Source organism: Hevea brasiliensis, chromosome 15 (genome assembly GCF_030052815.1).
Source record: "Hevea brasiliensis isolate MT/VB/25A 57/8 chromosome 15, ASM3005281v1, whole genome shotgun sequence".
Taxonomy (NCBI): Eukaryota; Viridiplantae; Streptophyta; class Magnoliopsida; order Malpighiales; family Euphorbiaceae; genus Hevea; species Hevea brasiliensis.
Window position 1 is genome coordinate 60,582,560 of NC_079507.1, and position 13,027 is coordinate 60,595,586.

Consider the following 13,027-nt stretch of genomic DNA (forward strand, 5'->3'; position numbering starts at 1 on the left):
TTGTGACCGATGGTGTGACGGCCCAAGGTACCTGGTACTCAGTGCTAGTTTACCCATTTATCTAGTCCGGTCAATTTGTATAGGTTACTTGAGCATGGAAAAGTATAAATGTAATTGAATTGATTATTAAAGGAAGTAAGGAAATTAAATATCAAGATAAAGAATAAGAATAATTACAATAAAAAGAGGCTTAAAATCATCAAGAAAACGATTAATAAAATGCTAAAAAGAGTTAATATCATAAGATATAATTAGCCTTCGACTAAACAATAAGTTAATAATTATTTATTTCTTATAAGCACAATAACTAGGAAATTTTTACTTTTATTTGCATATTATATTTTCTTGTATTATTGGCACCACTAAGTTTGATGCTTAGCGCATCGCTTTTGCAATGCGTAGGTACTGAAGATTTGGCCAGAGAACTCAGTAGACCATAGACTAAGAGATTAGAAGTTTTGATCTACATTTGGGTCCCGAGTGTCACCTCCTCAGCAGTGCATATTTTGGTAGTGTCCATCAGCTTGTATTTTATTTTTTATCATTGTAATTAAATTTTGGATATGTAATGTAAATTATGTATTTTTGTACATTAAATGTGCACATGATGTAAATTAATATAGTTTCAAATTTTATATTTGAATTGTGTATGTATGAAAATGATTTGAATTTCTTATGTATTTATATGAGTGAAACTTATTGATGTTTTAAATGAGAAAACGAATTTAAGAATATATATAAGGATAATTGTAATTATTTCATACAGGTGGGAAATCGTCAAATTATTAAGAAATAAGGGGAAACTCCATCAATTTCTCCACATAAATTTAATGAAAATTGAATGTGATAATTAAGAAGTAATAAATTAAGATAAGATAAGATAGGGTGCTCTGGCACCGAGTGTGTCATATCTTGCTTGGCTACACTGTAGACGGGTGAGGGGTGTCACATTAAGTGGTATCAGAGCTTGGTTTCGATCCAGGGACTTATGGGTTATGGGCCCACCACGTTTCCGCTGCAAGAGTTGTAACACCCTCACTGTAGTAATTTCGTACATTCTACTGTTCCGGTGATCGGTGTCTGTTCAGACAGCTAGAACGTCTGAAAAAAATATTTAGACTAGAGGAAAGAGTCATAAATAACTCAAATACTAATAAAAAAATTTTAGAAAAAATTTTAGAAATAAAATATAACCAAGTTAAATGAGCCGGTACCCTAGTGATGGGTAACCTAGTGGGAAGTTACGGTCTTCGCAGCTAGAAGCCCTAAACCGGGGAGAAAATTCATGAAATAATTTTTGGGACTTCAGAGAATAGTCATTGAGATTTCGATGGCATTAAAATGCCATGAAAATGCTTAGAAAAATTTTTAGATCGGTACAGACGATTTTGGCTCAATAAGCCAAACGGAGGGCATTTTGGTCATTTCATCTTCAGAGATGATTTTTGGCCAACTTGTCCAGTTAAATAAATAATTTATGTGATATAAAATGTGAATAAATATTGCTAAAAATTTAATTGAAAATGAGTAGAAAAGAAAAGAAAAGAAAAAGAAAGAAAATAGGAAATTATGACATCACATGATGTCATTAGTGTGCCCCCACCCAATCACATTGTGACACCTCATTCTAAACCCAATTCAAGAAGTCCAATGGGCAGAAAATGAACCAAATTTTTCTGTCTTCCCTTACCTCTATCCCATTGAGCCAAGTCCCCAAACCCTCTCCACCATTAAAGCTCCCATAAGCTTTGAATCCCACTTTAATTCACCTCAAAACCTCACCCTCTCTTCACGAAAAATCTCCCTTACCACTAGAGCAAGACTTGGGCAGCAATTAGAAGAAGAGAAAGTGAAATAAAGTGAGGGGTGAACATGCTAGAAAATCAGCCAAGAGGTTAGTGCCATAGTCCTTGTTCTTAATTCCTTCTAAACTTGAATTTAGGCTAAGTTAAGTTAAAAAATTGATAGAAATTGAACGAAAAATGCATGATTATATTCCATGAAATTTTGGCAGCCTTAGGGTACATTAGGGTTTCATTGATTAGATTAAAATATAGTTATACATGGCTGCCATTGAACATGAATTTGATGTCTTAATTCATTGATTGCATGTATATGGAGAATTAAAGTTGTTGGAGTTAGGGTTTGGGATACCAAATTTGGGATATTGGTCATGTATTAGTGAAATGAAGTTCTAATGGTCAATTAGTGACCATTTGGTTATGTTTGATTAGGAAATGAAGTGATTTGTGACAGGAGAATTGAGGTTAGATGTGCTGCTTTGAGTGACCTGCAGGGCTGGATGTGAGTCTAGCAAGTTTAGGCAGCTATAATTGGAGTTGTGTAGGTTTAATTAGTGCAAGGCCAATTGGACATGAAATTAGATACATAATAGCATAACTTTGATGAAAGAATCCTGCCCAGAAGACTACAATAGACTGACCTAAAAATTGACCAAATCTGGGTAACACACATTCTGCTGGACAAAATGACTAAATGAACAGTATTCATTCATTTAGTCATAACTCAGTGTAGAAAAATCCAATTAACCTAAACTTTATATCAATGAAAAGCTTAGACAATTTAGAACAACTTTCATATAGAACACAAACTCCAATTCTGAACTTAAACAAGTGAAATTGCTAACCAAAATTGAGCTACCAAATCTGGCAAAACCAGAATTGCCTAGAAATTCTAGGTAAAAGTCCATCCGACTAGTTATGTTAAAATGGCCATATCTTGAGCTAGAAAACTCCAAATAGAGTGATTCAAAAAGAAAATTAAAGAAGACACATAAAGGAACAACTTTCATGAAGAGAATTTTATCAAATTCCTACTGTACAAATAACCAATGGAACAATAAACTTAGTGCTTGAAATCTGAAAATTTTAAAATAACCAACACTAAGCTTTATAATGGTATTGGCAACCAATGCCAACAATTTTAGAATGCAAAATATGGTATGTTAGGTGTAACAACCCAAAATTTTTAAATTATAAATAAAATAAAAAGAAAATATTATGTTATTAATATTATAGGATTTATTTGAATTGATTTTAAAATAAAGGAAGATAATAATAATAATAATAATAATAATAATAATAATAAATAAATAAATAAATAATAAAAAAATTTAATTAAAGTTAATTTATTAAATGAGAATAAAATAATTAAATTTTCTTAGATTATATTTATTTTATTATTACTAGAATTTTATTAAACTTTAATATATAAAATAATTTTAGACCTAATTGTAAACCTCTAAGAAGTTGAGGGGCTAATAGTATAATTAGAAGTGCATAGGCCCCCCCTCCCCACCTTTCTTTCTCTCTCCCTGATTCCATCATTCTCCCTCCCTTCTCCTTTGCTTCCGGCCACCGTCCCCGCCACCCATCGTTGGCCAGCGTTTCCAACCACCACCCCCTACACCAATGACCTCCGATGATGCCCCGATGGCGAGCTCCTACCGTAAAAACGTGAGGAAGGATGAGAGAGAGAAGCAGCATGCAATCGGAGCTTTGGGCCTCGATTCCCAGTGTTTTCTACACCGGATGGCTATAGTCCCATCGGTGTTCACCTCCTCATGACTTGGTGCACTTTTCCCAATCGGTGGTGCTTCAAATCGTCGCCGGCAACCATAATTCCAAGGAGAGAGAAAAAAGAGAGAGAAAGTTTTGGGCAGGGAACTTTCCGATAAGTTTTCGGTCAATCCGACAGTCAGATCGGAAATCCAAGATCACCGATGGACTCGGGAGGATGAGATATTCCAGATAGGACCAGTCCCGCTCCGATCGGACATCATTTGAAAAGGCGATAATCGGACGGTCTAGATCGCTTGGTGAGATTTTTGCACTTTTTTTATTCCCAAAATTTAAAAATAATTTTATGATAATTATTAATACAATTTGGACTTAATTTAGGTGCAATCGGATCAAGGATAGCTCACGGGCGTCGGGATTGCATTTCAGCCAAATCTGGCTGGTCGGCCGCCCATCTCAGGTGATCGATATTATAGTTAATTATAGCATTTTCAGACATTCTGGACATGTTTCAGGTGTCAGACTTGGCATAGGTACACCGGAACTCTACCTTGCTCAATTTTTACCTTGTACTGAGTTAGAATAAAATTCATAAAATATTCATGGGTGATTAGAAAATTGTAATTCCTTTTGCGCTAGCTCTATAATATTGCTTAGGACCGCGGGGCAAAATTTTAGAATTTTTAGAGCTTTTCAGAGTGAATTTTTATGAAATGTCAATTATAGGGACTAAAACGTAATTTTTCAAGTTTATGACTATTGTTTGATTTGGAGGGCCTAGGAGGGGCTATATGATGTTGATGAGATGTGATTGTAGAAATTGAGAATTTAGAAGTGTTATTTGAATCTTTGTGCAGATTGGGTAGTTCCTAGGTATAGGGGAAACTCCGTCAGATTTCCGGCATGAATTAGGTTGTCTGTTGTCTCTTTAGAGTTTTATTTTGACTTAGTAATAATAAATTTATAATATAATTATTTAGGTGATCGAGGTTAACTTTTTTTCTGCATCCAGCAGTCACAATAGTCCTCGATGTATTGTGAATAAAATATTAATTTTAATTTTAATTTCGATATTATTATATGTTCAAGCATGCCCATGCATCACTTATAAATATGTATCTATGTAGTTAAACACTAGGCACGTTTTATATTGCATTATTAATTGATGAATCACCATGGATGTTATTTATGGTAATTTGGAGCAATGTGCGTGTATTGGCATGCTTGTGATATGGTATTGGATATGGACAGGATGGGTAGACACGGCTTGAGAGACACTTGCTAGGACCCGATCCTTTATGGATAAGTCGGGGTAGACACAGCTTGAGAGACACTCGCAGAGACCCAGCATTTGGTTTATTAAGCGAAAGTCTGGCTTGAGAGACACTCGCTAGTAGAGGTTGGATTAAGAGAGCTGTATAGGGGATCAGCTCCTACATATGTACTGTTTGAATAGTATTGGGCGTATGAGTGCTCCAAATTGCCTTTTTGCTATTATGATGTGATGTGTATGAAAATTTTGATAGTGTTGCATTCCACTCTTTATGATGTATTAGTTTTAGATAGCTATAGAAATTGTACTTAAAATTAGTATTTTACTCTCTGAGTCAAACACTCACTTTTGTTCACCATATTTTTCCAGGCTATAGGAGGAGACCTTTTTGAGAATAACATGTTCCTTTCCTCGCAGGTTATGAAAAAAAATTACTTAACTGTATTATTATTATGATCTAAATTTATAATTTAGAACTCCGCATGTACTAGTAATAGTATTAATCCTGTCAGGGACTGCATGAATTTAAGTTTTTATATCAACAAATGAAAAATTTTTATGAGTTTTAAATAGTTTGTAAATGATGTAACAGAGTTGAGCTGGGCTCCCCTAATTTTAGTTTATGATAATTACTGGGTTAAGTTGGCCCGAAATAAAATTATAATAGTTTAATTAAAATTATTTTATATGCATATTAGGCCTAAATTGTGAGCTTGGTAATGGGTTTGAGAACAGTAAGGCTTACTACGGGCCTTGGGGGCTTTATGCCGGCCTAGGTCCTAGTCCCGGTCCGGCCTATAGGTTGGGTCGTGACATTGGGGATATCAGAACCAATATACCTATTATCTATAAAAAAGTCAACATTTTAGTTGACTAATGGAATGAATAGTAATAATTAAATTTCAATTTCAAAAAAATTACATAATTAAAAGTGTTAAATGCCATAGTAGGTCTAGTGTGATTGGTTTGGATAGGTTAGTATGCCAATAGGGTTCTGATAGCAGTACTGCGTATGGCTTCATGCCATTCTGTGATATGATAGCCTATGGCTATACTGATTATAATGTTATACTTGGCTTTATACCTTATTGCTTTTATGCCCTATTAGCCAGTCTGCACACCAGGAGACACATTGTGACCGATGGTGTGATGGCCCGAGGTACCTGGTACCCAGTGCTAGTTTACCTATTTATCCAGTCTGGTCAATTTGTATAGGTTACTTGGGCATGGAAAAGTATAAATGTAATTGAATTGATTATTAAAGGAAGTAAGGAAATTAAATATCAAGATAAAGAACAAGAATGATTACAATAAAAAGATGCTCAAAATCATCAAGAAAACGATTAATAAAATGCTAGAAAGAGTTAATATCATAAGATGTAATTAGCCTTCGACTAAATAATAAGTTAGTAATTATTTATTTCTTATAAGCACAATAACTAGGAAATTTTTACTTTTATTTACATGTTATATTTTCTTATATTATTGGCACCACTAAGCTTTATGCTTAGCTCGTCCCTTTTGCAACGCGTAGGTACTGAAAATTTGGCCAGAGAACCCAGTAGACCATAGACTAGGAGATTAGAAATTTTGATATGCATTTGGAACCCGAGTGTCACCTTCTCAACAGTGCATATTTTGATAGTGTCCACCAACTTGTATTTTATTTTTGATCATTGTAATTAAATTTTGGATATATAATGTAAATTATGTATTTTTGTATATTAAATGTGCACATGATGTAAATTAATACAATTTCAAATTTCATATTTAAATTGTGTATGTATGAAAATGATTTAAATTTCTTATGTATTTATATGAGTGAAACTTATTGATGTTCTGAATGAGAAAATGAATTTGATAATATATATAAACATAATTATAATTGTTTCACACAGGTGAAAAATTGTCAAATTATTAAGAAATGAGGGGAAACTCTGTCAGTTTCTCCACATAAATTTATAAAAATTGAATGTGATAATTAAGAAGTAATAAATTGAGATAAGATAAGATAGAGTGCTCCGGCACCGAGTGTGACATATCTTACTCGGCTACACTATAGACGGGTAAATGGTGTCACAATTTCACTTATTGTTGTCGGAGTTTCTCATGAATCGAAGGATGCTAATAATAATAATATATGAAATTATTACCTATCAAATATATTATTTCAAAAGAAATAAAAAAAAATAAAATTAAATTATAGTCTTAATCTTTATGTTGGTAGATTATTTCAATAAAATATTAATAAACTAATTTGCTATAGAAATAAAAAATAATACTAATGTTTAAATAAAGTATAAAGTTACTGTTAATAACACATTTACAAGATAAAATTAGTTTAAATGAGTATGGAAAATGTTTAAATTTGCATAGATTTAAGGTTGATTTTATTTTGGATTAAATTTGATAAAATACTGTCCTCTTTGTTATTTTATGTAACTTTTTATTAGTATTTAAATAATTTCCTAATTAGATTAAAAACTACTTATAATATACATATTAATTTAAAAAATTAACTTGAATTACTTTAAATATAAAAAAATTATAAGGATTTCTTTGTTCTCTTCAAATATATAAAAGTTAGCATATCTAGAAACTTATATTGATATATAAGTATAAGAATTTTATAATATTATAATTTTAATTGTATTTGATTTATATAAAGATAATTAATTAGGGATAGAATTTTTATGTAAGTGGGATAACTTTTTTTTTAAAATTATATAATAATTATAATAGAATTTCTCATACACATGAAATTAATTTTAAAATAAAATTTTTAATATGATTAAAATTTTAATTTATATTATTAATATTAATTAATATTAATAAATATATTTTTATTAATATATTAATTTTGAAAATAGTAAAAAGTATATAAATTTATTTTTATTCACTAATGCTTTACATAAAATGATAAATTATATTTATTGATTTCAGTTTTAATCAGTCTAAGTTATTTCATACTATGCATTTAATATTCATCTTATATAAATTAAAATAATACTATTTTAGGTCATTTTTATCTGTTATTTAAAGTTTTTATACAATAATTAAGAAAATAATTAAATTACTTAAATTATAACAAAATTATTTATAATTTGACTAAATTACCCTTTATTTCATCTAATTAAAAGAGAGAAGAAGGTAATAAGATAGGTTAAAAAAAATTATAGAAATAATTATTGTGCATAATAGAAATAAAGGTAAAATTAAAAAAAAATTAATGCACTATTAAACTTCTCAAAGTAACAAATAATTTTAGACCAAAAAATTTTATAAAAATGACATATAAAAGTACACAGAGGTAATGTTTTTTTTTTTTTTTGTTATATTTCATCACATTTAATGCATGCTTGAAATTAAATAATTTTTTTTCTTTGTTTCTAAAATTGAAAGTATTTCCTTATATACATGTATAGCATCTAAATTAAAAGAGAAAATAATAAATATGAAATATTATAAAATTAATTATTAAAAATACAACAAATAAATGATCTAGTGGAAGGTTTAAGGTCTAAAAACACGGGATTAAGATTTTTTTTAATTTAGAAATGTTTGTCCAATTAAATTAGGATTAAATTGTGCTTTTAGTGTTTTTTTTTTTTTTTTACTCTTACTTTGTCACGATCCAACCTATGGGCTGGACTGGTACTAGGACCTGGACCGATATAAAGCCCCCAAGGCCCGTAGTAAGCCTTACTGTTCTCAAACCCATGACCAGGCCCACAATTTAGGCCCAATATGCATATCAAATAATTTAAATTAAACTATTATAATTTTATTTCGGGCCAACTTAGCCCGATAATTATCAGAAACTAAAATTTGGGGAGCCCAACTCAATCCTGTTACATCATTTACAAACTATTTAAAACTCATAAAAATTTTTCATTTGTTAATACAAAAACTTAAATTCATGCAGTCCCTGACAGGATTTATGCTACTACTAGTACATGCGGAGTTCTAAATTACAAACTTAGATAATAATAATAATAATAATACAGTTAAGAAATTTTTTCATAACCTACGAGGAAAGAAACAGGTTATTCTGAAAAAGTTCTCCTCCTATAGCCTGAAAAAATAAGATGAATAGGAGTAAGCGTTCGACTCAGAGAGTAAAATACCAATTTTAATCATAATCTCTATAACTATCTAAAGATAATGCACCATGTGTAGTGAAATGCAACATCGTCATAATTTTCATATCATAACAGTAAAAAGGTAATTTAGAGTGCTCACACACCCAACACTATCAAGCAATACATATATGGGAGCCGATCCCCTCTACAGCCCTCTTAATCCAACCTCTGCTAACGAGTATCTCTCAAGCCAGACTTTCGCTTAATAAACCAAATGCGGGGTCCCAGCGAGGTCTCTCAAGCCGTGTCTACCCCGAAGGACCAGGTCCCAGCAAGTGTCTCTCAAGCCGTGTCTACCTGTCCTATCCATATCCAATACCATACGCCACGCACGCCACGCACACACACTGCTCTAAATTATCACAAACAACATCCATGACACTTCAACAATTATGAATGCAATATAAAATGTGCCTAGTGTTTAACTATAATGATACATATTTATAAATGATGCATGGGCATGCTTGAATATATAATAATATCGAAATTATAATTAAAATTAGAGTAATGTAGAGTTCGAGTTTACCTATGCCAAATCTGACAACTGGAATGCGTCCAGAATGTCTGAAAATGATGGGGTAGCCTATAATCTTGACCCGGTTTTGAAATGGTTCCAGCAGCTTACCTGCTCGGTCCGAAATTGCAGATTCGGGAGACGATCGAATTTCCATGAAATGAAAGTACATACGCGAAGTCCACAATACCAGGGTTAAAATAAATAATATATATATATATATATAATAATTATTTGAAAATTAGGGATGCTACATACTTTAATGTCCTTGATTTAAGGCTAATAATTCATGTTTTAATGTTGGTATGTTCAAATTTGTGGCTTAGTTAAAATAATTTATAAATATCTAAAAAAATGTGATACAAAGAAAAAAAAAATACTACCTTTCATCACTTTCCTTAATTATGTCATTAATTGCTGATTAATTTCAAAAAATAACAATTTCATTTCTGAGACTGCATGCCTTCAAAAATTAGATGCAAAAATATTAGTACTTTCACTTCCATCACTTGCTCTTGATAATATAGTTCCCATACCATGGTATAACAACGACCTGATCTCTTAATAATAATTAAGTTTACGTTGGAATCACAGCGCTCTAATCGAAAAAGAAAAATTAAGAAAGGAAAATTATCTAAAAATGCCTGCGCCCATAATCAAATCCATGAGGGAAGGAGCCAGCAGGATCGTTCTGATGATTGGTGCAGGCAAATAATGGATTCCTGGACGAAGATGGTCCATTGATTTTCCTGCATAAATTACTGTGAAGGTCTTCCAACATAGCATACATTTGATGAAGATCTTGAAAGTTAAGCTCATCGACAGGAGCTTCCCACCAATAACTCTGCTGCTGCTGCCGCCTCCCTTTCCCTTTCATCATCTGCTTCAGCATGTTTCCTCTCTCTTTCTCTGCTTCCAGTCGGCTAAGCAGTTCATTGCAATTCTGGTTTAGCTCGTTAATCCTCAACTTCCGATAAGCCTCCACCAGAGGGTGTGTACTGTCAATGGGTGTTAGGTTATTGCCAAGGAAACGATTTGATATGGATTCCATGGATGGATGGCCAAAGGAGAAGGGCTTGCCTGCTGGTGAAAACACCAGCACACCAACCTCTGCACCACACAGTGTAACCAGTTCACTTGCCTTCTTGTAAATCCCAGATCTGCGTTTCGAAAAAGTGATTAGCCTGCCGTCTTCGTTCTCTATTCTCTTCATTGTGATCTTTTGCCTGCCTTTGGTTTGCTTGGCTGCCATGAATCACAAAAATTGAGCTTCTGTAGAAGAAAAATATACTTGGGTTTATGTTGGTGTTTGATGAAATGTGTATATATATATGAAAATTGACAAATGATTAAATGGTGATATGTCATGGAAAATACCTATCAAAGTTGGCTTCTTTCCATAGTTTGCAGCTTGCAATCTGTGGAGGATGAATATTTTAGTTGGCAATTAAAAATTCTCGGTTTGCCTCGTATGTTTTCTCATTTTTCCTCTGATTTTTTTTGGTTGGCATCTTAAATCACTGTTAAATATTTCAGATATTTTTTTTTCTGAAAATTGTGCTCTCACTATATATTAAATGGGATTAAGGAAATGAGAACTTAACCTAATTAATTATGCTGAATCAACATTGACTCATTATATTAATTTCATTTCACTATTTCAATTAAAATAAAAAATTTTCACACAAATATAATTTTTACAAAAAAAATTATATAACCTAATTAACAATCTCATCTGATTCTAGCATTCATAACTTAATAAATAATATAAAAAGAAAATTGGCGCAGCTAATTGAAATAACACTCTTATATATTAGACACGCACACATGCTGGCTATAAGTATAGTTTTCAATTAATTTGGTATTACAATTTTATTGTTGATATATTTCCTAAATTTCCCTTTTTTAAATTATATTTTTATTAATAAATCAGGTCCAAGGCCAATAAGCTATCTCAATATACCTAATCTAGATCTAAAATTTTAGGTGAAAAGAAACGAAACAACATAAGAAAATAATATATTATATAGAGAGTTCAGACCAAAATTTAGGACTAGCATATACGTGGTTCCCCTAATAAAAGTATAAGCCGCCATATTAGTTTGTCGCTGAATTTAAACCAAAGTCTAATCAAACCCATATAATAAAAGGTGCCTACAATCATATGCAATCTGGCGAAATTCAAAAATATTATCTTCCAAGGAATATTTTATCAAAAAAATAAGACATGCAAGCAATCAGAGATAACTTGATTGATCTTTCTTTACTTTTAAAGTACTAAAGTAGGAAGATTTAGGGTTTAAGTCTCTCTATCTACCTATTTAAAGATTATTCAACTTTAGGAAGATGACTACTTTTCGTTATATAGTGATATAGTCTAGCCCAAAAAAATTGAACTCCATGGGTCATGTCGACCAAACTCGTTTCCGAGCTTCCATGGATCGAAGCCAAGCAACATCAGTTAGGTAGGAGGCCATCCTTAACAAGCAGTTTATCTTCGATCTCTAACAAGTCTGAATGTGAGAAAACAATAACTTAGGAGATCGTCCGTGCTTGATATGAGATCGGAATAACCATATATATTGTTGTTTTGAGGGTCATGGCTGTAATCAAGCACTCTAATTAAAGTACATGCCGCTATATAAAAATTAAGAAAATATAAAAGATTTAGTTGTAATTTATAGTTATTTTTTCTTATCTCTACATAAATAGGTTTCAAGGATTTGCCCAAGAACATCTTTTCATTAAGTAAAAAATGCTATTAACTCATTTTGTATCATAAAAAACTTGATTACTGATATGAGCATTGGAATGGCTATCCAATAGCTACTGAGTCTCACCTTATTCTTTAATTTTAGGCAATTTATGAACTTAACATCCATCTTTCAAGACCTAGAGAATCACAGCAATATTATATGGCCCATCAATTATACCCAACCCATAATATCTTCGTTAAAAAAAAAAAAAGAAAAGACATGCCCAACAAAAAGGATCCATTAGAGTCCGTAATTAATGCACCAAACGAGGTGTTACTAGCATAAATGTAAGTATGTGCATGTGTGCATATAACAAACACTTATTTTTTTAGAAATTAAGATATATACGAGCATCATTAATTATCGATTATAATTGAATTAATTAAAAGAATATAATATTTATTTTTATTTATAAAAATAATAAATATAATTTATTAGTAATAAAAGAATGATTACAAAGTAAATATGATTAATAAGATTATAAAAATAATAATTATAAATAATATATGATTAATAAAAATATAATTAATATAAATTTACTTATTTCGTCAATTGTATTACTAAATTAAAAGTAATCGAAATAATAATAAAAAATCAAAAAAAATTTATAATCATTAGCTGAAAATTGAACTGAATCGAATCAAACTTATTTTAAATAAAATAATCAAATTTGATTAGTTTAGTAAAATTATTCAATTATAATTGAATAATATATACTCTTAAGTCAAATTATTTTATCTTTTTAGTTTATTTAGCTATTTCTTTTGTTGCCTTACTTATTTATCTTCAACTTTGAAGTTTTA

General features: G+C 31.0%; 1 protein-coding gene across 1 annotated transcript; it reads right to left on the reverse strand.

Annotated features, from left to right (window-relative positions):
* Positions 1-10,102: 10,102 nt before the first annotated feature.
* On the reverse strand, positions 10,103-10,714 carry LOC110661866 (agamous-like MADS-box protein AGL61). Its single transcript, XM_021820662.2, has one exon. The coding sequence runs from the start codon at positions 10,679-10,681 to the stop codon at positions 10,103-10,105; it is 579 nt and encodes a 192-aa protein (XP_021676354.2). The 5' UTR covers positions 10,682-10,714.
* Positions 10,715-13,027: the final 2,313 nt, after the last annotated feature.

Bases quoted from the DNA above. Each gene is read 5' to 3' on its own strand.
- LOC110661866 (XM_021820662.2), bottom strand. From the start codon at position 10,681: ATGAAGAGAATAGAGAACGAAGACGGCAGGCTAATCACTTTTTCGAAA.